The 25,609-nt window shown below is 36.2% G+C and overlaps 2 protein-coding genes and 1 pseudogene across 8 annotated transcripts; 2 read left to right on the top strand and 1 right to left on the bottom strand.

Moving 5' to 3' along the window:
- The first annotated feature begins 1,556 nt into the window (after positions 1–1,556).
- On the top strand, positions 1,557–3,928 carry LOC126783951 (laccase-21-like; annotated as a pseudogene).
- A 2,571-nt stretch (positions 3,929–6,499) lies between these two features.
- Positions 6,500–10,100, top strand: LOC126785394 (putative laccase-9). Its single transcript, XM_050511073.1, has 7 exons — positions 6,500–6,642; positions 6,765–6,916; positions 7,163–7,407; positions 8,296–8,421; positions 8,606–9,197; positions 9,334–9,692; positions 9,781–10,100. The coding sequence occupies exons 1-7, from the start codon at positions 6,547–6,549 to the stop codon at positions 9,969–9,971; spliced, it is 1,761 nt and encodes a 586-aa protein (XP_050367030.1). The 5' UTR covers positions 6,500–6,546; the 3' UTR covers positions 9,972–10,100.
- Positions 10,101–10,689: 589 nt separating this feature from the next.
- Positions 10,690–17,747, bottom strand: LOC126785409 (uncharacterized). Of its 7 annotated transcripts, XR_007671042.1 has the most exons (11): positions 17,456–17,747; positions 17,171–17,222; positions 16,828–16,901; positions 16,130–16,228; positions 14,510–14,653; positions 14,317–14,368; positions 13,879–13,952; positions 12,758–12,810; positions 12,308–12,397; positions 12,107–12,153; positions 10,690–11,081 (listed from the first exon to the last, which is right to left on the bottom strand). XR_007671042.1 is itself a non-coding variant. In XM_050511091.1 (10 exons), exons 1-9 carry the CDS (start codon positions 17,578–17,580, stop codon positions 12,354–12,356), a joined length of 717 nt encoding a protein of 238 aa, XP_050367048.1. In that variant the 5' UTR covers positions 17,581–17,747; the 3' UTR covers positions 10,690–11,081; positions 12,308–12,353. The 7 variants fall into 7 exon arrangements, 6 of the variants coding, with proteins under 6 accessions (XP_050367048.1, XP_050367045.1, XP_050367044.1 ...); XM_050511091.1 differs by lacking the exon at positions 12,107–12,153; XM_050511088.1 differs by lacking the exon at positions 12,758–12,810.
- Between the last annotated feature and the right edge of the window lie 7,862 nt (positions 17,748–25,609).

Raw genomic sequence — 25,609 nt, 5'->3', positions numbered from 1 at the left:
TCGAGAGGGTGCGTCCTCCTTGGGGTTGCCTGCAGGGGTAGGTGCGGTGCCTCCTAGGCCGGCGGTGAGGGCCACGTTGCTCGGGAGGCGGCGGATCGATAGGCGTTTCAGAGGGAAGGGAGAGTCGGGAGAGAGAGTGAGAACCGAGGGAGAGAGAAAGGGGGAGGGAGGCGGAGAGAAGAGAGAGAGTGTGGGTTTCCTGTTATGGAAACTCTAAACACAATTATCCTATTTATACTAGTTTCCAAATCGGAAACTAACTTCCGACATTAATAACTTTTACGTATGACGTCTGATTCGAACGCGTCACATACTCACGAACTCGTATCGACGAGCTCTACAACTTTCATGAAGGAAGTTTTCGCAAACGGGCGACGGAATAAAAGTCGATAAATTCGCTCGGAAACGTAACGTTTTCTTATTAAACGTTCTCGAAACGTTTCCGTTTCCGTTTCGTAAAGTTTGCAAACAAACAATTTCATTTTAATTGAATTTCATAACTTTATAGAATTCAATTCAATTCAAAAATCGTTTTAAAAATCTAGGGTTATTACAATAATTTTACAAAATTACTATTTTGAAAATCACTGTTCACGCGCCACCTCCGGCGACCGCGCGTGGCGTTGACGCGCCTCCCCACAGTGGCAGTGCGTGGAGCTCACGCGCCACACAAACCGGCGCGCGTGGCTTGCCCACCGCCGCCCAAATCTATTCCTTCTCTTCCCCTGTACCTTCCCACGGCCTAGGGCCGCCTCCTACCCTCCTCACACACTCTCACGCGCCGCCCTAGGCGGCGGTACGAATCTCCCCTCCTTCTCCTCCGAATCTCCTCAAATATCTATCAATTCAACCCAAAATTCATTTACAATCATCACAACCATCAAATCGAATGCATCCTTACCCAGATTGAAGCTAAGAACTCCGAAATGGCGCCAGAGATGCTTGGATCGCCGACGGTGCTCGATTCCTTGGGAATGGTGTGTTGCGGCTCGAAACGATTCTCAATCACTCACATACAGCGTCGGAGGGTGGAGAGGATGAGAGAGAGAGAGAGAGAGAGAGAGAGAGAGAGAGAGAGAGAGAGAGAGAAGAGAGAGAAAGGGGGAGGGAGGCGGGTGAGGGGTTTCCGAAAATGGAAACCCGAATCCCTATAATTTTCTTTTTATACCCTTTTCTAAATCGGAAACTAACTTCCGTCATTAATAACTTTCACGTACAACATCCGATTAGGACGTGACGTGTCCACGAACTCGTATCGGCAAGCTCTACAACTTTCGTGAAGGAAGTTTCCGGAAACGATCGACGGAGTAAAAATCGACTCCCGCGTCGCGGAAACGTAACGTTTTTCAAATTGAGATTTCCGATGACGGTTCCATTTTCGATTTGACAATGTTACGAAGTGAAACCAATGCGGCTATTAATTTTACAAACTTTATTAAATCCAAAGAATTCAAATAAGTTGATTCCGAAAAATCGGGTCATTACAGGCATTTTCCTTCACCTCTATGGAGCTATGATCAATCACATGCGACTCATCTGGTACGTACCTTCTCAACATGGAAATGTGGAAGACGTTGTGGACGCCAGGTATGCTAGTAGGCTAGGCTAGTCGATAAGCCAATTCTCCTACCTTCTCAAGAACCTCAAAGGGCCCAACATACCTCGGAGCTAACTTTCAATTCTTGCTAAATCTCACTACACCCCTCATAGGTGTAAGTCGAGCGACATGGTAAAAGTCGACTCCCGCGTCGCGGAAACGTAACGTTTTTCAAATTTAGATTTCCGAAAAAGGTTCCATTTTCGAATCGACAACGTAATGAAGTAAAAAAATGTGATTTAACAAAATTACCAAGTTCATAAAATTCAACCAATTCAAACAAATTTAACTCGAAAAATCGGGTTATTACACTGACACAAAATCAATAATATGTCATCATTTCCTTGCAGACAGTACGTATCGCTGGCAAGTGGAGTATGGCAAGACGTATCTTCTTCGCGTTGTTAGTGCAGTTATGAATGCAAAACTCTACTTTGCTATTGCTGAACATACTCTCACTGTTGTTGGTTTGGATGGATCATATGTCAAACCGATTGTGACTGATTATGTCATGATTTCCCCTGGAAAAACCATGGATATTTTGCTCACAGCTAACCAGTCTCTTGGTCAATACTACTTGGCTGCTAGACAATTCGACAGTGTTAGGCCAGATGATCAAACCTATGACAAGTCAAATGTTACAGCAATTCTGGAGTATAAAGGCAATTACACACCAATACCCTCCCTTCCTATGAGGATTTACTATCTGCACAAGAATTTACTGACCAAATCAAGAGCTTATCAAGCAAAGACCACCCAATAAATGTTCCAGTTGCATAACTACGAAAATGTACATAGCAGTTGAGATGGATAGTGGTTCGGTGATTGAGGGTTCTGATAATGTCACAGATTCTCTTTTGGCAAGTCTAAACAATATAAGCTGGGTTAATCCAACTACAGATGTGCTACTTGCCTACTACAGGTATAAACTTTCAGCTTCATCTTTTTGTTCCTTGAAGGACTATAATATAATATATATATATATATATATATATATATTGCTTTTAGTTGTTGCAGCTACGATCTATTGCAGTGTGACAGTATCATCGGAATTTACAATAACATTATGACACCACCACATCTTAATGCAGGAACATGAGTGGGTTTTATGCCACAGACTTCCCCAATTTTCCACCACATTTCTATGACTTTGTGAGTGATGATTTGCCTGATACTGAGGTAACTGTCAAGGCAACTAAGGTCAAGGTGTTAGAGTACAATGAAGAAGTGGAAATAGTATTTCAGGGTACTAATACAATTTATCTAGTTGGATCAGGTCTTGGAAATTTTGACAATGTGAGTGACCCCCAAAGCTACAATTTTGTTGATCCACCGAAGATGACTACTATTTCAGTCCCAATGAAAGGATGGGCTGCTATCCGGTTCAAAGCAAGTAATCCTGGTATGCTCTTTATCACGTTTTACTTTCGATTTTTATTACAGAATGAGTGGTATATATGTATATAACCACACTACCAAAGTGTCCATAATTTATTGTGCACGATTCTTGCAGAGGTGTGGTTATGGCTGTTGGAGAAGAGATATCCCACATCTAATAAGTGACAAAAAAATAAAGCTTATAAGTGGGTGGATAATAACCAATTGTACCGAGGCCTTTTGTGATTAAAACCCAACACCTGTGAGGTGGCTAAGTTGGGACAATATCGGTACAGTTGGTCTACGGGCCACACTTGTCGCTGTTTAACATGGTATCAGAGCGGGTCCCTCTCCAGTCGCGCCTCCAATCTTTCGTGGGCCCTAGTTGGGTGCCACTTTGTCATGCCATCAGAGAATTTCCGATTGGATGACCACTAAGTGTCGTTGGTTACTGGAACTTAGTTTCTTTCATCCCAGTATGTGGGATGTTTTCTTTCATCCCAGTATGTGGGATGTTTTCTTTCATCCCAGTATGTGGGATGTTAATCTGTCACGTGCAGACCTAAAAATTAGGTTGCACTTGAGGGGTCGTGTTGGAGAGGAGAGATCCCACATCTAAGAAGTGACAAAAAAATAAAGCTTATAAGTGGGTGAATAATAATCAATTGTACCGAGGCCTTTTGTGATTAAAACCCAACACCTGTGAGGTGGTTAAGTTGGGACAATATCGGTACAGTTGGTCTACGGGCCACACTTGTCGCTGTTTAACAATGACACTGTCATTTGGATCGACATTTCAGTTGGGGCATGAGTTTTGTGATGATAGTGAAAGATGGAGGCACGCCGAAGACGAGCAATCGAGAACCTCCTCCATACATGCCTCCCTGCACTGAGTGACCAACCATCAGGCTCCGACCTTCCCACAAATTCAGCAGGGCGGATAAACAAATTTGAACTCATTTAAACGGGCCATTTACATTACTGTAGTTTTTGAGCCCAATTATATAGCAGTAGAAAAGTTTTCTGGTATTTTACTTATGAAACTATCAATATCTATCACTGTATGGTGGTCATTTTTTTGCAAATAAATCATTGTTCGTCATCAACCAATTTGTTGATTGGCAGATATTCATAGTTGTGACTTGTAATTTAGTGGACTCTTTTATAAGTACTTGTCAAGTTGTGAAACAAGTTTAAATCGAAATATAGGACACAGGGAGGGGTTAGAGAATGAGGAGCAGAAGCCGACTGTTTAAAACCAAATGCCCGGGAAAGTTAGTTGATTCGGTTTATGAAAGTTAGTTGTGTCGAATCTTCCGGACTATATCAAAACAAAAGAAGGTACACAATGTTAGTGACTAATATCTGTTTTCGTTTTGACCGCTGAGAGTTGGGTGAAGAAAGCAAAATAAATAGGATTTCACTATATATTGTTTCAATTGGGCCTACATAGCTAGCAGATTGAGAATTTCTAACAATGATTATCATCAAAAACAAACTTGTAATACACAGTTACCTATAATGAACATGATGAGTCTCACCGTGGAGCATGGTAGTTACGTGACTAATTCTAGAGAGTTTTCATTTTACTAAAATCTTTTAGGAATTTATACTTGGAGTATACTCGTAAGTCTGGATCGGCTTAGAGACTAATTCGCAGCTATGTTTATTACGCTTCTTATTCATGGCAACCAAAATATATAGAAATAGGATGAGACTTAGGTTCAACCAAATTTATTCGGTTTTAGTTCCGACATTTTAATTATATATATTTAATTAAAGATATTAATCATGTAATTTTCAAATATCTCATTCAATCGTATCTGACGTGATATATCAAACAAAATAAAAAATAATGAAGCAATCACATTGCGAACTTATCTATCTCTTATGTCGAAAAACTTTAATTTTATAAACATTATGAGAAGAAAAAAATAAAGCAATAAATCAATCTAGTGAATTGTCATATATAACCATATAGCATATTTTTTTAATTCACTCAAGTAATCAATCTAGTGAATTGTCATATATAACCATATAGCATATTTTTTAATTCACTCAAGTAGAGACCATTTCTAATTGTAATCATCAGTATTAAAACTAATTGTATTAGTAATCAAATTTAAAATGAAAATTAATTTTACTAATCATCAGAATTAAAATTATTGTATTAATTATTAAAATTAATATTATTAATTAATAAAAATAAAAATTAATTATACTAATTATATATCAAATTAAAACTAATTATATAATCATCAAATTATAATTAATTGTATTAACAAAAATATTAAAACTAGTTGTACAATAGTTGATAAAATGCAGGTGATCTATTAAATAAATAAATGAGAATATAACTAAAAGGCTAAAGGATATTGTTAATGGCTATTTTTAGCCCTTTACATTTTGACCCATTCAGATGGTTAAAGGGCATTGTTAATAATATCTTTTAGCTTTCACCTAATTTTTTTAACCCTTAATTAAGATAATTAGAGATGAGAAGTGTTAAATGAGAGTCTTTTAGTTCTAAATTTGGGTGGGTAAGATCGGAAGAGGTTTGAGACCAGATGGCAGTCTTACAGGTAGGCTATAGACTAAAACAATCCCACTAAAATTGAGACAAATGTGTTTGTCATGAATTTACGTAGACTATGCTGAATAATTATATATATTTCTGCCTCTAAAGCCATTTGCCGTCAAAACTTCACCGGCCGTACCACAATTACAGTAGCAGGCTATGTGGCAATCTTTGCTATCAGATCTTTCAATCTATAGGTACCCGATCACATAATTTTGACACCTTTAATTAGCTTCATGTTAACACCCGGAACGAAGCTACTCTTAATCTTCAGTTCTTGCGACTGTATCACATGGCACGCACGCATTTTTCTAATGGGTGCAAAGAATTTGTTAATATACCGATACATCAAGTAGATTAGTGTGATATAGAAGTATATATAACTCGATATAGAGCTAGACTTATTCGAGGTTCATCCGACTTTGTACTAATTACTCATGAAGTGATTCCAGGCGTTTAGCCACATCTATATCAAACTATGTACGTAAAACTTTTCTGTAAATCGATTAATTAGCAGTACATCTGCACCATGCATGATTCCCATGCTTAATTATTGAAATTTTTATTTGTATGTTCAAAACTACATAAACAGTGGGCCGCAGCAGCTAGTTTACATCGGCAGTTCCTTATTAGTTGTGTAAATTAAATTTGACAGCATGTTTGCCCAGTTTTGGGCATGTGTTGAAACACATAATTCTATATCAGAGCACATTCGCATGACCTTAAAATGAAAACTAATAAGCTACTTAAGAACATAACAAATCTCATCTCACGTGTCTTGTGTCATCTTTCATTTCCGTACCTAATTAACCTGCAACGAGCTTTCAAACTCTTAGAAGTGAGATTAAAAGCAAGTAGTTCAACTCAACCTAACTTGAGCAGAAGTCAAGCTCACACCCGCATAAATATAGCAGTAGGAATATTGTGTTAGGACAAATCCCACTTCTGAAAAGCTTACCGCTAATTCTTATCATCTTCAAGTTTCGGCGTGAAGATGGCTGTGTTGCCTGGTTTTCTGGGTGTTTTGGTTCTGTCGTCTCTTGCTGTCCTTTGCATAGTTGAAGGCAATGTCCATTACTACGATTTTGTTGTAAGTTTTACTACGATTTTGTTGTAAGTTTTGCTCTCTCTCTCTCTCTCTCTCTCTCTCTCTCTCTCTCTCTCTCTCTCTCTCAACCGAAGTAACCTTGGCTTTGCAATGGACGAATGTAGTTGAGGGAGAAGAACTTTACAAGGTTATGTAGCACCAAGAGCATGCTGGTCGTGAATGATATGCTACCGGGGCCGGTGATTCGGGTGCAGAAAGGAGACACCGTCTACGTCAATGTCCAGAATCAAGGAGATTATGACCTAACTATTCACTGGTAAATAAACTGATTGATATATGCTTTCTTATGGAGTTGAGATGACGATTGTTTCTCCGATCAGCTTATGATTGCTAACTATTTATGTCAATTCACATGCATGAAGTATATTACAACCGCTTAAACGTGGTTATGTGAAGATAAATTTACTTCTTTTGGCCCCCTATAACATTGAACCATCTTTTAATTATCAAAATATCATTGTGAAAGAATGCAGCAATCTAAATTGTAAATTATGTTGTGTAGGCATGGAGTACATCAACCAAGAAACCCATGGTTTGACGGTCCCGAGTACATCACACAGTGTCCTATTGAACCTGGTACAAATTTTACTTATGAGGTTATATTTTCTGATGAGGAAGGAACAGTCTGGTGGCACGCTCACAGTGATTGGACACGATCTAGTGTACATGGTGCCATTGTTGTTCTGCCCTTAAATGAAACTGGCTTCCCATTTCCAGAACCTGATGGAGAAGAAATTATTGTTCTTGGTACGTACATAATTCTACGATGCGTATTCAAACCGATAATTTTCCCCTTTTCTTTCTCTTTATTGCTAGTATCAATCTTTGCTATACTGATCTGTTCTGAGTAGGCAGGTTTAATTTGTTTGTTTAGCTAGTATTTTTATGTTTATGACTCTTTCATTACCTTATCTTTTTTTTTTTTCCTTTTCTCCTGAATCCTGGGTAAGAGGTAAAGCATGTTACAACACAATTAGTTAAAATTTAAACTATGTATGATTACAGAGTGAGAACGATTTAGACGATCTACACAGCATCAATGGACCAACTTGTTGGTCTTCTTGTTTGTATCTTGGTTAATATTTTAGATAGCCATATTTGATATGAGAGTGACAGAAAGGGCACTTAACATATCGATTGCATTCTCACAAAACCCTTATTTTAGTGGCCAACAATATCAAAGGTGGCTCAGAATCGAGAATTGTTTTAGTCAATGTCAAACGGTCAAAGATAGATCTTTAGGTAGTGATTATTGGTTGTACAGTAGCATTTCTATCTACATATTAAGGATATATTTTTATAGGTTCTTATTATCTGTTATTACTTTCTCTGGACAATCAAGTTTGTTACAGCTCATGTTTGTACAGTAGTCATTCATTAGTGGAAATTAAAAATCATCACAAGCCATTTTTAAGTTTACAGGGCCTCCGATGCCTGTATGGTAGAACTAGCCATTTTCTATGTTAAGAGTTTTGAAACTAGAGAATGTGATAAACTAAATGACACTCAGCAAGAGCACGGACAGTCAGAAATGTATGTGTATTTAAGTAATTGCATTAAAATGACTAGAGGATGTACCACATTTGATAGTTGATACCATCTTAAGTTGAGGACCTTTTGTGCTTTTACTTGCAGGATCTTGGTATTTAGATGATGTGAACGAGGTGGTCGCCGAGGCCCTGCAAGACGGTGAAGACACTCCTCGCTCTGATTGCTACACCATCAATGGACAACCTGGTGATTTCTTTGCATGCTCGAATGGTAAGTCAAAATGAACGAATTAGATGGTAAAATGATTACTGGAAGTGATGGAACTCTTGCTGCAGAAAAATTGTTTCTGTACCCAATTTCATTCATTTCACTTGACACATGGTTGCAAAGACTGCTTGGAAAGTAAACTAGCATACCATATGTCCACATCTGAAATTCTATCAATGTCTTGCAGATAGTACCCATCGCTGGGAAGTCGAGTATGGAAAAACCTATATTCTTCGCATGGTTAATGCAGTGATGAATGCAGAGCTTTACTTTGCTATTGCTGATCACAATCTCACTGTTGTTGGTATGGATGGATCATATGTCAAACCTATTCTCACGAATTTTACCATGATTGCTCCTGGACAAACCATGGATATATTGGTCACAGCCAACCAGCCTCTTGGCAGATACTACATGGCTGCTAGACAATATGACAATGTTAGGCCAGACGTTACCGACTATGACACGTCTAATGTGACAGCAATTCTCGAGTATAAAGGCAACTACACACCCCCAGCATTGCCATTTTTCCCAAGCAGCCTCCCTACCTATGAGGATTTGTATCCTGCAGCAAGCTTCACAAACCGTATTAAGAGCTTGGCGAATTCAGAGCATCCGGTAAATGTTCCAAAGAACATAACTACCAGAATGTATATAACGACTGAGATGAATATGGTTACATTTACCAATGGTACCGATGAGAGAACTGGTCTGGCTTCCAGTTTGAATAATGTTAGCTGGATTAATCCATCAACAGATGTGCTGCTTGCCTACTACAGGTATATCCAAACACAATTCTAACTGCTTCTGGTTTTCCTAATAAGCTTAATTGCACTATGATAGAATCATTAGAAAGAACTATTTTGGAGGAATCCTTTAACATTGACATATGTATAAAAACATGGTATACTGCAGGAACATGACTGGGTTTTATACCTCAGACTTTCCAGATTATCCACCTGTCTTTTTTGACTTTGTGGCCGAGGGTTTGCCAGATAGTGTTGCTACAACTGTACAAGGTACTAGGGTCAAGGTGTTAGAGTACAATGAAGAGGTGGAAATAGTGTTTCAGGGTACTGATGTATTAGATGCATCAGAAGATCATCCAATGCATATGCATGGTTATAGCTATTATGTAGTTGGAACAGGTTTTGGAAATTTCGACAATGAAACAGACCCAGAATCATACAATTTGATTGATCCACCAAAGATGAACACTGTTACAGTCCCAAAGAAAGGATGGGTTGCTATTAGATTTAAAGCAAGTAATCCTGGTAAGTTTCTATGGAAAATGAACATTCATTGGTTTTAGTTACCTTGTTGTAGTTGGCAATGTTAATTCACTCTGGATGATTGTTGCAGGTGTTTGGTTTTGGCACTGTCATTTTGATCGACATCTCAGTTGGGGAATGAACACTGTGATGATAGTGAAAGATGGAGGCACCCCAGAGACGAGTATCCGGAAACCACCTGCATACATGCCTCCCTGTACTGAAGCACCTACCATCAAGCAGCAACCATTTCATCATAAATCCGGCAGGCAAAGTAAATAGATTATGAATCTCATACGACTTTTATAAGCTATATTGTAGTACATTACCTAGTATTTGAGTCTAAATAAGACATACAGAGAGACCAATGAAATCATATATTTACATCAATATTGGTTTGGCCCAATGTTTTAAAAAGCGAAGACGTACCCCAATGCGTTTTCTTGAAAGCCTTGAGCCTTAGAACTTGAGGCTCATAAAGCGTAAGGCTTATGTTATAAAAACAAATTAGTAGTTAAATGTGTAAATATATAATTATCCACATACAAAAAGAACAAATATACATAAGAACTTACTAATTTATTGCATTTAGATATAATGAAATTCATAATCCAAACGTTTTAAATAGTTTTCATCGAATTAAACACATTATATAAATAAATATAAAAAAAATACTTAAAAAGATTATTTTCTAAGGCGTAGTAAAATGCGTAAAAACGTAACATAAGACATAAAAAGCGAAATAGTTCTATAATATATAGATTTCTATCGATTAGATATCATGCAAACCTTTCTATACTAATAAAATAGAACTAACTATACTAATAAAATAGAACTAACCTTACTTTATTTAAAATTTAAATTTATTTAATCTTGAAAAATTTGGATAGGATCCTATAGGATCTCCCCCTTTCAAAATCGGACGAAAGTCGACCTTAGTGATCCTTGAGGCGAGTTTTTTAAAAACATTGGTTTGGCCTGACCAATTGATTTTGTAAATTTAGAGCTGTACTAGACTACTAGGACATGAGCTGAAGCTAATTTGAACCTAATTATTCATGCATTTTAGTTTTGGATGATGATTTGAAATCCAGGAAAAGATAGAAAATGGAAAGAGGTGCAAGGTTTCAGCCGAAGGTATTTTGGAGATTATTCATTTGCGCCATCTATTGCACCTTTCTCTTGTAACGCATTTCATTCTGATCCACATTCGTATTTATTAATCATTTTTACATTTGTGTCGATTTGGCATTACAACAGAAACCTGGATTTACACCAGTGGAATTGTCTATTCAAATTATGCATAGGAATGCACAGGTATTGAACTACACAAGAACCTCCAAAGTTACATTGTCTCCTCAGATCAAAACCCCCTCAGACCTGCTTTCTGCCCTACAACAACAATAAACAAACTTTAATCCATACAACTACACAAAAGGAGATCAATGAGCATCTAAGCTATACTCAGCTGTTTGAAAGAACATGAAATGAAAGATGTTAAAGCAAAAACGGTATTACTGATATGTGGTAAACTTGTGAAGGAAACTAAATAATATAGAATAATAATCTAGGAAATTGTAATCACCGATATCCTAATCTAGTCACACCACCAAGGGATCATCTGTACTTTACACATTTTCTGTTGATTGAGCCCTTTTGTATCGAAGCAAAAAAGAGGAACAATCAATTGAGTTCTTGCAAACATTCGAGGTGATCGTCTCCTCACCTCCTTCATATTTGGCTGAGAGCAATCTCGTTTAAGTCAACTACTGAATTGTGTTTCATATACTAGTTGAATCATACTTTTTTTTAACAGTTGAATCCTACTCACAAAATAAAATATCAATATCCTGCAAAAACCTAACATAAAGCATATGATTCTCCAGGTCTCTTTAAATTCTCCATTAGGGTGATAGAATTGTTTCCTTCAGCCCAAAGCCCAAAGATAACTAGTAATAACAAATAGCTTCTATGTAATACTATTCGAACAGAGATGGTGTTTTCCTTTTTAAAATGCATTCATTGTGTCCATTCTGAAGCTAGACTTGGATAAAAAGCGGAGACACATCCACTACTAGACCGGAAAATGTACAATTCCTTTCTGATGGGATGTGGCTGCAGAATTTTCCTTTAGCAGGAATAAAGCTTGACTCTTCAAACTCATGGACAACTTTCCTACTGCTAAAAATCAAGACTTTCCTTCTGTCTCACTGTTACTGTCTGTTATTTCTTTAGGGAATTACCATGTGTGATTAATCAGTGCATTCTTATCTATTCAATAATATGGTCTAATCAATTTCTTCGAGTCAGTTCCTGGTGTGTGTGAACTACTGATTTTAGTCAGTCTGCTTCCATTAAAACTTTTAATTTAAATAATTATGTCCATCCTATATGTAGTCTCATCCTTCTGTACATACCCTGTAATATCAATCACATAGCTTCCTAAGCTGCCCACTTTAGTCTCCTATACCAACAAACAAATTAAGTACTTCAAATGGTGTTAAGTGCAGCTGAACAGTGAATTGAATTTTGGTTGCTTAATATTGACAACAAATTACCAACAACTACTTCAAGCATGAAGAAATTGCAGAGACTATACAAGATGGATGTAGACTTACCTGTCACCACTTTTAAATAAAGCAACGTAGATTGGATCTTGGCATGTCAGCCGTGACAACTGAATGGTGATATAAACACATGTGGTAATGCTATAATACAAAATTTTAAATATATTAGTAACTGATGCTCATGTCATAAGCTAGTAGCAGATTGAGTATACTAAGAGTTTCATAAACCCAAGACATTATAACAGACCACTTAGAAAAGAATAATTTCATTAAGGTTTTCCACTTTTGTATTCCTATCAGATTTTTGTACAACGAGTCTGTATAAGACATCTAAAGGTTTTTTTTCCCTCACTAATGAAACATGGGAAAGACTACGGGTAATTTAATGTACCAGTACATCAAGACAAGTACATTTGATATAGTGCTAAACTTACTCCCTGCAAAGATAGATTAGCTTGACTTGATCTCAAACTTGTCTACCTCTATACTGAGCTAGTCTACCTTTGTATTGAGCAGTTGAACTAGTCTGCTTGATGTATAGGAACACTAATGCACTGTAGACAATCCCATGAAACATATATTCTAACCATCAATGAAACAAAACAGAAGTCTTAGAAAAAAAATGAACAAATAAATCTTGATAAATGGTCGTCCGACCAAACTGATTGAACCTCTAGTTTTAAGAGTGGAATGTAAGGCCATCTCCAACCCACCCAAGTAAGGGCTAAAAGGCATTAGTTGAGGGCTAAAAGACAATATTAAGAGTTATATGCCTTTTAGCCCTTTGAGTGGGTTTATAATCTCATTTGTTTATTCAATATGTCCCCCACATTTTTATCAACTAAAATTAATTTTAATATATTTATTAATACATTAATTTTAATTTTAATTATTAATATAATTAATTTTAATTTTAATGATTAATATAATTAATTTTAATTTTGATGATGATTAATATAATTAATTTCAATTTTGATCATTAGTACATTAGTAATGGTCTCTACTTAAATAGATTTAAAAAATACTTTATATGACAACACACTTGATTGATTTATCGCTTTATTGTTACTTTAAAGTTATTAAACATAAGAGGTAGATGAATTTGCAAAGTGATTGTTTTATTTATTTTGTTAAATATATACTATCACGCCAAATGTAGTTGAATGAGATATCCTTTCAAATTTGAAAGTGAGAGGATATAATAATTTTAATTAAAATGTCGGAACTAACTTCTTAATTATAAAAACAATCTTAATTACAATAAATTAAAATAAGAATCTAATACAAAATTATAACACTTAAACATATAATAACATATTCAAAATCTTAAAATATAAATTAGACCTAACGGGTTTGAGACGATTGATGTTACATCAATTAATAGTTCCACTTTACAGGGCTAAAATTTTACTTTTTTAACCTTTTGGGTTGGAGATGGCCTAAATGATAACCACAATAGTCAATCTAGCACCAAGAATTATGTTTCTATTAACAACAAGCTATGGAAAGACTAAAGTCATTCATATATGTTATCAACACAGACTTGTATGAAAAAAAAAGAAATTGGATCCTATCAACGAATCAACAGAAACTATGTGGGAGCTAAAATCCAGAAAACATACCTGCCAAAACATATCAATAAAATTATCCACACAACGGCAGTGACCCAGCTTGATTCCTTGTAAGCAACCCAAACCTGATTACAAAAGCAATAATAGTTATTGTTCAAATATACAATTAGCAGCAAAGATATTACTAATTTCTTGGAAGGAATAGCAAGCAAATTTAAAAAAATAAAATAAAAACCTGTGTTACAGGGACCAGCATAAAGCTGATACACTAACTAGAGCCAGACTCAAACATAAGTCGGATCAACAATATTATAAAGTAAAGTTCTAGAAGCAATCAATCAAAGATTTAAATAACTCTGACACAAAGATGAACTGGTCCATGTCAAGTGGAAAATTGATCAGATACGAAACCAAGTGCTCAAATTCAGTTAAATCAATTAAGAAATGGTAATATGGTAGTTGTAAACAATAAAGAGAACTGAGACATACTGAAAGAGCTGTTACATTGATATAAAAATCAATTAGAGTTGCATCCATCCACCTACATATAGTAGGCAGCAAACTTTGATTAGATCACTGATAGACGAACAGTACAATCGGAAACTTGAACCAATTATCTACAGAGTACTCTTATTTACATGAAAAAAAAAACACCAGATGGGATTGCATGAAACATACTTACGGTGTAAAAAGCTCTTTGCGAAAAGGAGAACCATCTGTTAACAGAGTGTATATGAGAGTTCCCAGCATCAGAAGTCCCAAAGCAGCGAATACAACTCTGGCAATCAGAACATGGGATTGCCTATGCTTATCTACAACACTGTACCTATATAATATGTGTCAGTCAAACTGGCTATTAACGATACACTTGGAAAGGAACAATATAATCTGGAACCACATTTCTAATGGAAGACAGCAACATATGCAGTTTCCTCATGTATAAGTTGTGTTGGTTTCAGGAATAATAAATCATATGAAGCCAACAATCTAAATGACAAGCAGCAAAATATGCAATTAGTCCTATAGCATAATGTGCAAGTGTAGGTGTGTGGGTGGGTGGGTGGGTATGTTTACACCTAGGATGCATGGAATCGGGTGCAGGTACGTGGAAGCGAAGCGTTTGGAAACGCGGAAGCGATTTTTTTCAAAAATTAAGAAAGCGGATGCGTTTTGTAACCGTCAAAATAATAAATATATATTATATACTATTTTTATCTTTTATTTTTTAATTATTTTATCCAGTTTTAAAATAACTTGATAACTATTAATAACTTCTTTTTTAAACCATGATTATCCTTAGTTATAGCAATATTAAAGCTTCCTTTCAAAATTCAAACAAAAGAAGGTCCAGTATAGTATAGAGGTATTCGCCACGTGCAAGTCAAAGAGACGCCACTACATGAAATTGAATAAAAAAAGGTTCGTCTTCTCTGTCTCGTCAAGATTTTCTTCATATCTCTCTCCAGCTCTTTCTCTTTTTCTCTTACACATTAGATCAATTGATGTTATTCATCTTTAACCGCTTGAAGAAATTGAAAGAAGATGAGACAACAAGAAGTGACTCAATACATTGATTGATGAAATAAAGGAATGGAAGGAATCGCACTTCTAATTTGGAAGCCAACGCTTCCGCCGCGCTCCCAAACCCTCTTTTTTTGGAATCACGCTTCCTCGTGTTTCCCCGCGCTTCCGCTTCCGAAGCGGGAATCGGTCGTCAAGACAAGCTTCCGTGCTATGTAGGTTTACATAGATGCTACATAAATCCACCATTACATGGTAAAGCTAATTATGATATAGAGCTCAAGTGTAGGATAAAGCTTTACAATAAGATTTCACTATTCTAATCAAGCCATTTTTGGACTCAGCTTTGGCCTACCTAACTCTTATCTTTTTAGTATTTTTTAACTTCATTCTGCCTTTGCTTAGCAAATATACTCGGTAACTTTGACTAATTAGGAGATATTCAATATTTGGACATAAATGCACTTTACACAGCAATCCCTCCCTACCTCCGAACTCAGTTGTGATAGTCTTCCAAGGTCACCTCGGAAAACGCTACTTCATTGTTATCTGATTGATAGATTCTACTAAATCTTCAAAGGAGGAAGTAACGTATCCCAGATAGGGCTCGAGTAAATTTGTCAAAATAGGTAACATTACTTATGCACAACTTCTGTCATCTTAAACTGGACAAGAGTTTACTTTTACAAAAAATAAAATATAGAATTACTATTTAAAAATATAAACAAGAATTTGATTTTATCATGTGATCATAATGCATTTTAAGTTTGTAATTCCTTACTTGTTTGAATGGCACAACAGAACATGGTAAATGGGATCTTCTGATTCCTTCGTAGAGAGCTTCATCAATTGCAGAAGGATGTAGCCACATGTAGTCAAACTAAAAATTAAAAAAATCAGAGAATTAATAATCTTTTTAGTTATGTGGACCAGATAAATCTCAACTATATTCCTTGTATAAATTGCACAGTTTTACAACATGCAAAACTAACAACATCCTGTACAACACCAAAACCATGCGTATAAAGAATATTATAAGCTCAAATCATTGTTTCACATAAAGAAACCCCAAAACTAGACATAAGAAAATAAAGGACCGAATGAGAGATGTCTGGGACTGAACCACTTCAACCGACTAAGTAGATAAGTAGTTTTAGTTCAGAAGTTTAGATTGGGTTCATTGACTGACAAACAGCGGGATTTTCAGATCGGGTTACAAGTTTACTCTTCAGCTACACTCCAAAAATTATGTAGCCCCATAACGATTTTCACACAAGATAAAATGTGAGATTTTTTTCCACATAACTTTCTATCAAGCTTAAACATAAAAGAGCAAAACGGTCTCAGCTTCCACTACAGCGTCAGTTGAAGGTACAGCACTATATCACGAAAAAAAAATTACTTGTAGAAAACCCACAAATACATAGAATAAGAAAAAGAGAGAGTATAGGTGTCCACATAGAGAACAGATATCAATACCTTCCAAGACATATTAGCAATACTATCCACAGTCCTGCTCTAATCCAGTTCGATTCCTTGTAGATTACCCAAGCCTGATAAAAACGAGAAAAGCCAGATTCATAAAATTCAATGTCAAACATTCTTCACCTCTGCAAATCATTCCAAATAACTACACGTGAATTATAAAGTAGTAAGACAACAGAAATTTGAACCCAATATCATTTTATGCAGATTAAAGCAATTAAAAACTAAACGATGTCGTTCCTTTGGGTATATGATTCAATTCAAATAAAGCTGTATCATCAGTGAAAGTAAGAAGCGCCTAAATTATGAATGAAAGTAAGAAGTTGCTGGATCATACCGCGATTGGCACAACATTGATGTAGAAATCAACCAAGGTTGCTGCCATCCATCTGAAACAAAAACATTTCAAGCATTTCAGATCAAACATGCATAACAATCCACGGACATTAACAAAAGTCACAAAACTACCCACATATAGTTGTAGTAGTAACTAACCGAAGCTGTATGGGCTAAAGTATGTGATACGATAATTGATCAGATTAAACTTAGTTATAGAGTGTGCACCTAAAGCGTGAAGATGCAATAACATGAGTTGAGAGAGAGAGAGAGAGAGAGGGAGTACGGAGTGAGGAGGTCGGTGCGGAAGGGAAGGCCGTCGGAGAAGATGGTGTAAACGAGAGTGAGGAGCATCAGGGAGCCCAGAATTCCGAACAGAATTCTCAAAAAGGTCACCAGCGAAATCGCCATCGTAATTACCAAATGAGAGAGAGAGAGAGAGAGAGAGAGAGAGAGAGAAGACTCAGAGGAGGAGGAGGTAAGTTGGAGAGGAAATGAGGAAGGAAGAAAATAAGGTGAAGTGCGATAGTGAACTGCAAATTTGCGTCAAAGCGAGAGAGGGAAAGACGAGGACACGGGAGTTCCACGTCGATTTTTTTTCAAAATGATGGATTTTATGTTTTGCATTGCTTTTTGATAAGCGAAAAGGCAATTAATGTACGTAACTCCTGTATGAAAAAGGATTGTTGGTCTTAATATTTTAGAAGAAATTTTTTAGCGCTACCATAACATCACGTGTCAATATCTATTGATTTATCATTTCAATCACAACTTGACATAGAAAATTTAATTAGAAAATTTATATTTCAACTATTTTGTCAAATATTATTTTAAGTTTCTTTCTAAAACTCTAAATCGTACATTCTAATACTCAAAACTCCAAAACTCTAAAACCATACACCCTAAATCATATATCATATACCCTAAACCATAAAACTCTAAACCTTAAACCCTAAATCATAAACTCTACACTCTAAACCCAAAATCATAGTTCAAAATCATCAATACCCATGAAGATCATTTCACAATTAATGAAAATATGTTAAATTATAATTTTAGTGTAATAAATCCACGTGTTGAAATAACAACAGGTAATGAATACCACTAGGTATTACCACGTGGTACTACGGTAACATATAAATATTTCTCATATTTTAGGCCTTAGAGGCCTTAATCTTATGTGCAAGTGTAATATCCCAAAAAAATTGATATTTAATTTGTAATGATTTTTGGACATTATTATTTTGGTAATCGTCTGATTATATTGAACAATGGCGAAATCGAAGGTGTTCGAGAGTTGAATTACTCATAAACGTTTTTGTGAGGGGTCGAGAGTTGACTTTTAGCTCGTTAGATTTCTCATAAAACTTTCTTCATGAAAATCGTAAAGCTCGTCAATATAAATTCATAGACAAGCAGCATAAGTAAAATGGATATTATATGTGAAAGTTATTAGCAAACAAAATTTAGCTTCCGATTTTGGGAAGGGTTATAAAAGGGCAATTTTTAGAAATCTCAAAAATCAGAAAAACATAATTGAACAGCCGGAGCTTTTGTTTCACGGTACTGTTCATCGTTTTCCTCAAATTGCATCAAACTTCCTCTCCTTCGTTCTCTCTCATTTGACCACCAAATCGAGCGCTACTTGTTACGTTAGCTTCGTTTCGCCGTCTTCTTTCCATTGATACTAGACTCATGCAGCATCAGTGACTATGCAAAGAGCAGCGTTCCCCGCAAGATTGCAGTTGTAGCTTACGTCGCAGCTACGGTGTTTTTCTGGTGAACCTGAGTCCAAAACTTCCTCAATTCCACCTCTCTCTTCCTTTTGGGCACGATTATGGCAGTCTTAGAGCTCAAATTCGAGAGATAAGCGATGGTGAAAAAGCTTGGATATGCATAAACTTTTGATCGACTTTCCAACCACTTCCCGGCCGAGTTGGGTTGGGTGCAAGTATGGAAAATGTCTCTCTTGTTGTGATCTATAAGTTTCATATTTAGGTCGTGAGGATTTGAGCAACCTTGAGTTGGTGACTTTTGTGGTCCTGAGGTCGTGAGGTTTCGCTGTCCTTGAGGATGTTTCTGGTCTTGTGGAGAATAATGAGTTACTCTATTGAGTTGGGTTCATCAATACAAGCATTTACGTATATAAATTGCATGTGTTGGGTTAATTTCAACTATGTTAGTTGTTGTTGTTATTGTTGTATGTATGACTATGTTATACTTATGAGGTTCGATTGATGTGTTGGTGAAGTGGTTTTGAGAGATTGATAGTGTTGTCACATAGTTGTTTTAGTCGATAGTTAACGCATCTAGATTCCATATTTTGAATGGACTTGTTATGATCGACTTACTTGCGGGGGTAGTGGAGACTCATTAGTCTCAAATGAAGTTACGTTTCTGACGTAACTTCAGTTTTATTTAAATGGGAGAAGTAATACTTTAAAAGTTGTTTTAGTACCTCAAGTTTTATTGTGTTGTGACATTACTATGGTTAGGATGTGATCCTTGGTTTGGAGTAGATGCGGGATTAGTAATATCCATATTATGTGTAGAAGATGCAACGGGATTAAGGTAAGTAAACCTCATAATGATTATCATGATCGAAGTAGTGTTAGAATTATTGATTTTAGTTGGAGTTGTTAACATAGTCATTCCATCACTAGCTTACAAAAATTGTTCTAAAAATATGTTTTGGTTAAAATTATGTGAACTTGATCGTCTACGGTTCATGGGTAAGTAAAACGGTATTTTAATAAAATGATTTTAAAAAGTTTTAGTGATTATGGACTATGATGAATGTGAGGATAAAATTGGATTATGCATGTGGATATTGATATGATATAGTCAATTTATATATGGATATTAAATGGTAATAAAAATATACATATATACATTGCTATTATATTTTTATATCTTTGAATGTGATTATATCTTAATATGGAAGAAGGGACCAGAAGGACAGAAAATGTACCTTCCGGTAATTTGGTTTATTGAGTGATTATTTGATATTGTTGGGGGATGGGACTGGAATGAAAGAAAATGTACCTTCGTATATTGGTTTATTATATGATTTGTTCATGTTGTGATATTGGTGTCAAAGTTGGATATTATGATTATATCCTTAATTGTTGCATCTCTATTCTAAGTTGTTTCTTAGATTTAGAGTGTTGATTTATGGTGGTGGAGTTTGGGTTATTATGAGTAGCGTGATGGCTCCAAGTGTTGAGGCTGGACTTGAGTTTGCAGAAGTGTCGTTTTTGTGCAAGTTGGGTTGATTACTTTAAAATGAGACTATGCCAAAATTTTGGTATACCTCCTAAAATAATAATCCCCGCACGACTTACTCTAGATATTAGGTTAATATTTGGGGTGAGTCATGTCAGTGCCAGAATTCGAATATCATGAACCAAAGCAGCTATCATCTAAGGAATCACACAATTGTGAATAATATCAATAAGGATAAAACTCCTTTAACTACAATGCTACAAAACTTTATTTCAAGAAAAAAAATACTCGAGACTTGTGAACTAAAGCTGCTTGTAACCCTGCTCCTAGAGTAAAAGTTTCTAAAACAAAAACATCAGCTCTTCCTATAGACTTTGAAGACAATGTTGTACATTACACCTCTTCTTCTTTTTTTCTGAAATTAAAGTTCATATCATTGAACTAATGCCAATAAGCAAGAGTCCATACAACACCTAGAATGAGAATTAGTGGGGAAATAACCAACACTTATTCCGGCATGCATAGCTCATTACAACTAATGGAACTAAAACAATCTCAATCTCTAAGACACTAGTAAAGCCTATACCCTCACCTGTTAAAAACACGCAATTGTGGCACAAGTAAAAACATATAAGCACCTCAAAACTCATGAGACTATCCCAATTGTACCAGACTTGGGAACACCAATAAACAAGAAAATAAATCAAACAACAACTAACTCCTTCCCAATAGGGTTGGAGTTAGTTGTTTCATGAGTTTCCTCTTCAATAGTAGCAACGAGACTCTTCTTTGCAGACTTCTTTGGAGGCTTTGAAGTTTTTGATGCCTTGTCCTTCCTCTCTTTTTCGACAGTACCATAAGGAAGTGTATTCTTCCTCCCTGGGGTGCAACCACACCGCTTCTAAGGTTTGCTCGGTGCGGCTGCAAAGGCAGCAATCCTATATTTTGGGCATCGATATTATGCCTCCTAAATTCCAAGCTGAGTCGAGGTCACTTTAGAGATATATGCATTGGAGAGGTGGAAGCACTCCTCTGTCTTCTCTTGGCAATGGTTGGGGATCCTTAATTAGTCGCCTCCAGAATGTGGCGGATAACAATTTGTCCCCGATTCTTTGGTATTGGAGCAGGACTAGTAGCAAATGATGTTATGGTTGGAGCCATCTTTCGTGGGATCTGAGCAGTGAAGACTAGGACAGTAACCCTAGTCTCCATATGCTGCCCAGTTGCAAGTAGAGCTGCAATCGCCGGTCTGGCCGAGGTGGCAGATGGAGGTGCTGAAGATGGCATCAGTTCCTGCAGAGGGTTGTTCATGCACAGCAAGTCGACATGAGTAACTAAGCCACAAGTACCGCAATGACCAAAAAGCTTAACATACTTGAATTCAATGATCTTTTGAACTCCATCATCTAGACATAAACACATCTTTGTGATCTTTTCATGATACTCTTGTTGAAAGCGTTGGTGTTGTATTCCTTCATATCTCCCAACATACTACCGACCATGCTCATGAGGCGAAGCTATTGAAATACTGGAAGGACTTTCAAGATAATCCAATAAGAGGATTTTGTTAGGGGAGCGTCATCAATGGCATCAACACCATCATAGTTTGCAAGAGCGATTGGTGCTCAATGAAAAGCCCTATAGACCACCTCGCCAAACTCTAACCCTATTAGCAAGATTAGAGAAGGTAAATAACACTTGATTTCCTTTGGCTGCCTCCACGCAAAATTGGCCATTGAGATTCCAAGCCGATCGAAACATCCCCATAAAAGATTGTTGATTGTATTCCCGTGCCGTGAGGAGTTTCCCCACCTTGAACACTTCGGCTTGGCAGAGCCTTTTTCCTTGCACAAGGCATAGACCACCACTTTGTTACAACATGCCAACGCCAGGGTGGAGGTTATTATTTTTAATGATTGAATGAATGATTGTTGTAGGTTGTAAATCAAATGGAATAGGTAAAGTCCCTTTTGTTAATATTAGCCTTAACCCCTCATGTTTTCTTCCAATTTTTTTTTGCATGAGGTTGAGGGCGGCTTTTATTAACACTTGGAGATTTGTCTAACACCCAAGTTTGTTTCTAGCTGAGTAAGGGGCACGCTCTTTCATTACTCTGGTGCATGGGATCAAAATTGGATCTCAGAGAACTATTAACTGACATACATCTCGGTGATGGAGTCGATAGGGGGCTTGCCCTCCATAGTTCAACAAATGAGTCCTACCATGTTCACTATCTCTGAATTAGCTATCCGGCCATCTGAAACAATGATTCAAACTTGTGTCTAGGCATCCATACTTAGGCCGCACGTCCACCTTGGTTTACAACTTAGAATCAATCGATCATTTAATTGTTTGAATAACAACTTAAGAATGTTGAACCATGAAATTGATTGAAAAGTAACTTGTAAAAAAAAAATTGACATATAATAATTGTAATTGGGTGTATTTTTTTTTTTAGGTTTATTTAGTTGAGAAATTAAAACGAACTTAAACATAAGATTTGACATTATGTTGGATTGGTTGTTAAGCTTGTTTTCGTTTCCTTTTCCCCTTAACATGTTCTTATTATATTTGAATGACTTTTGACATATTTTTAACTTGTATATCAATGACTTCCTAATTGTTATTCTCTAACTTTTGCATTGCATCTTAATGATCTCATTCTAATTGCATTCATTCTGCATTGCATTCATTTTGCATCTCATTCATGTTGCATTTTTAATTCAACAAAATATCATATGGCTAGAGGAACATAGTCTCTTAAGGACCTCGTGTCCTATGTTATGTTTGGTAAGTTCTCACTTTCACTAATGATTTTAATTGAGATTCTACAGGTTTATAGTGAAGTGACCAACAATGAGCTCGAGAAAATACTACAAGGTTGGACAACAAAATGGCGGAGGAGAAACCCCATAATGTGTCACCTACAAAATGATTGAAAGGAAAACTCGGTCTAAGCTATTAGACTTTAAATTTAAGCGCTTGTTGGGAGGCAACCCAATTTTGATTTTTTACTCTTTACTCTTTATTTGGTTATTGTTTTTATTCTTTTTGATTTGTTTTATGCGTGTGTAGGTTAGTTTTCGAGAAAATGTGAAGAGGAGCAAAACATTTTCGTTCAACAGAATCTGGCAGAAACAGTCCGTCGACTTCGGCAGACTGTATCTCCCAGCTCATAGGGCGTTGGAAGATGTGCTTTATATGGAAACAAAGATCTTTGAGTCTAGTTTCTGTATCTTTTTACAAAACTGGATTCAGAGGTCTACATCATTCTCAGTTGCAATTTGAAGGCAGCAAGGTCGTGTCAGAAATTCAGAACTCGTGCAGTTGTAGTTCGGAAACGGCAAAACAGCGAGCACTTCCGGCCTAACTGGGCAGTTGTGCCATATATGGATTGAAAGCTTGTTGTGTTATCTTCAACTTTTATTCAGGCCATGTTTCCATTCCAGCTGTTTAAGTCAACGGAATTCAGGTACAAATAGATAAAGGTCATTCCAGTTTTTGAATCTATGAACTTGTTTTTCGTGATAACTTTGCAGGGGCATAACTTTCTCCTCATTTGGAGTTAGCGGATGTACTTTATATGCATGGAAAGCTAGAAACATCAGCTTTCTATTCCCACTACTGTCACACTTATCGGAGATTATTTTCAAACGTTATGAAGCATGGAATGCAGGCTGTTTGGACCACATCATGGGGGAGCTTTTCTCATCATTTTCTCATCTTTTTCCCATGTTTTTATTTTTGTTTTTGTTTCCTTCCACTATGCTTTTGTCTTTCATTGCATTATTTATTTTTGACATTCATTGAGGACAATGCATGATTCGAGTATGGGGGAAGGTTTACATGTTAGAGTCATAAAATAAAATAAAAAAATTTATTTGTATTTTATTTTATTTTGTTTTGAGTCTTAGGTATGCCTTTAACTGTCTAAGATGAGTTGATCTTTGAATGATTGGTTGAATGATGATCACAAGATTGGAAATTGAAACTTAATTGCAATTTGATGGTTAATCAATGTGTAGATTTTGTACGAACATGTAGTAGATGAGGATTTTGAAACTTAGGTACAAAATGAACATGTTCCTTACTTGTTTGAATTCATGTAACCTATGTGAGTTTCGAGCCATATATGTACCTTTCTTTGGAGAGTTTAATCTATCCTTTCTTGGCTATATAACCTCATTACATCTATTTTGATCAATTCATATGCCATAGAATTGCAATGAACTAGAGAATGCTAGAACTTACTTTGTGAAACTTTCGAAGCTTTATGTCATAATATACTCTGATTTTGAAAATGATTGTTGGATCTTTTTAGGATTCCACCACTTAAACCAAAAAGCCGTATGCCTTATTTGAGCCCTGCTTGGGACACCTTAGTATTAACCCATTTGAGCTTACGTTAAACCTTTTCTTTCATCACCAACATATTAATATCCTTGCTTAGTATAGTTATATCTCTACCTTGTTCTCGAGGCTTGGCAGAGCTGATATTTGATGTTAATATGGAGTGATGATTCGATTCAAGAGTGGGGTTATGCTATGTATTTATTTGTGCCGTATGAAAATGGTGAAAAGAAGAAAAAAATGAAAGATGCCGTGTGAGAAAAAGAAAAGAAAAAGATATATACACGGTTAGAAGAAAAAAAAAAGATAGAAAAAGAAAGAGAAGTAAGAAGTTACGGCATAGCTATGTTTGATGTGAATTTGGAGTTGTGATGTATTTGTTGAAGGCTCAATAATGTTGTACTTTAGCCTTTGTTCGTTTTCACAATGTTTAGAGTGAAGAATGAGCCAACATGATAAAATTGGCTCTTGTTTTATGGAGTATGGCGACATAAGGTGGATGATTATTGCTCTGCTAAGTCTTGAGGATGACCTTTGTGATTCCTTTTACCTGAAAAATGATATCCTTAACGAGCCTAAGCCTACCTTTTATAAAGATCCGCATGATTCTTAAAATGAGTAGCTCTTGATTGGTGGAGTTTGTTTCATGAGTAAGCATATGGTTTGGGTTCATTTGTGCATATGATTGGTATCTTTCATGAGGTTTTCGAATTCACTATGTGTTCTTAACTCTTATGTGTGAAAAGCTTTTAAGCATATGCCATGTTCTTGAGAGAAAAGATTCGGAGTGCATATCCCTTGTGAGTTGAATTTGAACTTATTTTGAACATGTCGAGCTTAATATCACCTATGTTTTCTGCATTGT

Source organism: Argentina anserina, chromosome 2 (genome assembly GCF_933775445.1).
Source record: "Argentina anserina chromosome 2, drPotAnse1.1, whole genome shotgun sequence".
Taxonomy (NCBI): domain Eukaryota; kingdom Viridiplantae; phylum Streptophyta; class Magnoliopsida; order Rosales; family Rosaceae; genus Argentina; species Argentina anserina.
The sequence above is the reverse complement of the archived record's forward strand: the minus strand, read 5'-3'. Positions and strand labels throughout refer to the sequence as shown.

Bases quoted from the DNA above. Each gene is read 5' to 3' on its own strand.
- LOC126785409 (XM_050511087.1), bottom strand. From the start codon at position 17,580: ATGGCGATTTCGCTGGTGACCTTTTTGAGAATTCTGTTCGGAATTCTG. The intron at 14,654-16,129 runs GTAAGGAATTAC...CATATTATATAG, and splicing joins CTGTTGTGCCATTCAAACAA to GTACAGTGTTGTAGATAAGC. The intron at 12,398-13,878 runs GTATGTTTTCTG...TTTGTATTATAG, and splicing joins TTATTGATATGTTTTGGCAG to CATTACCACATGTGTTTATA.
- LOC126785394 (XM_050511073.1), top strand. From the start codon at position 6,547: ATGGCTGTGTTGCCTGGTTTTCTGGGTGTTTTGGTTCTGTCGTCTCTT. The intron at 7,408-8,295 runs GTACGTACATAA...TTTTACTTGCAG, and splicing joins AGAAGAAATTATTGTTCTTG to GATCTTGGTATTTAGATGAT. The intron at 9,693-9,780 runs GTAAGTTTCTAT...TGATTGTTGCAG, and splicing joins ATTTAAAGCAAGTAATCCTG to GTGTTTGGTTTTGGCACTGT.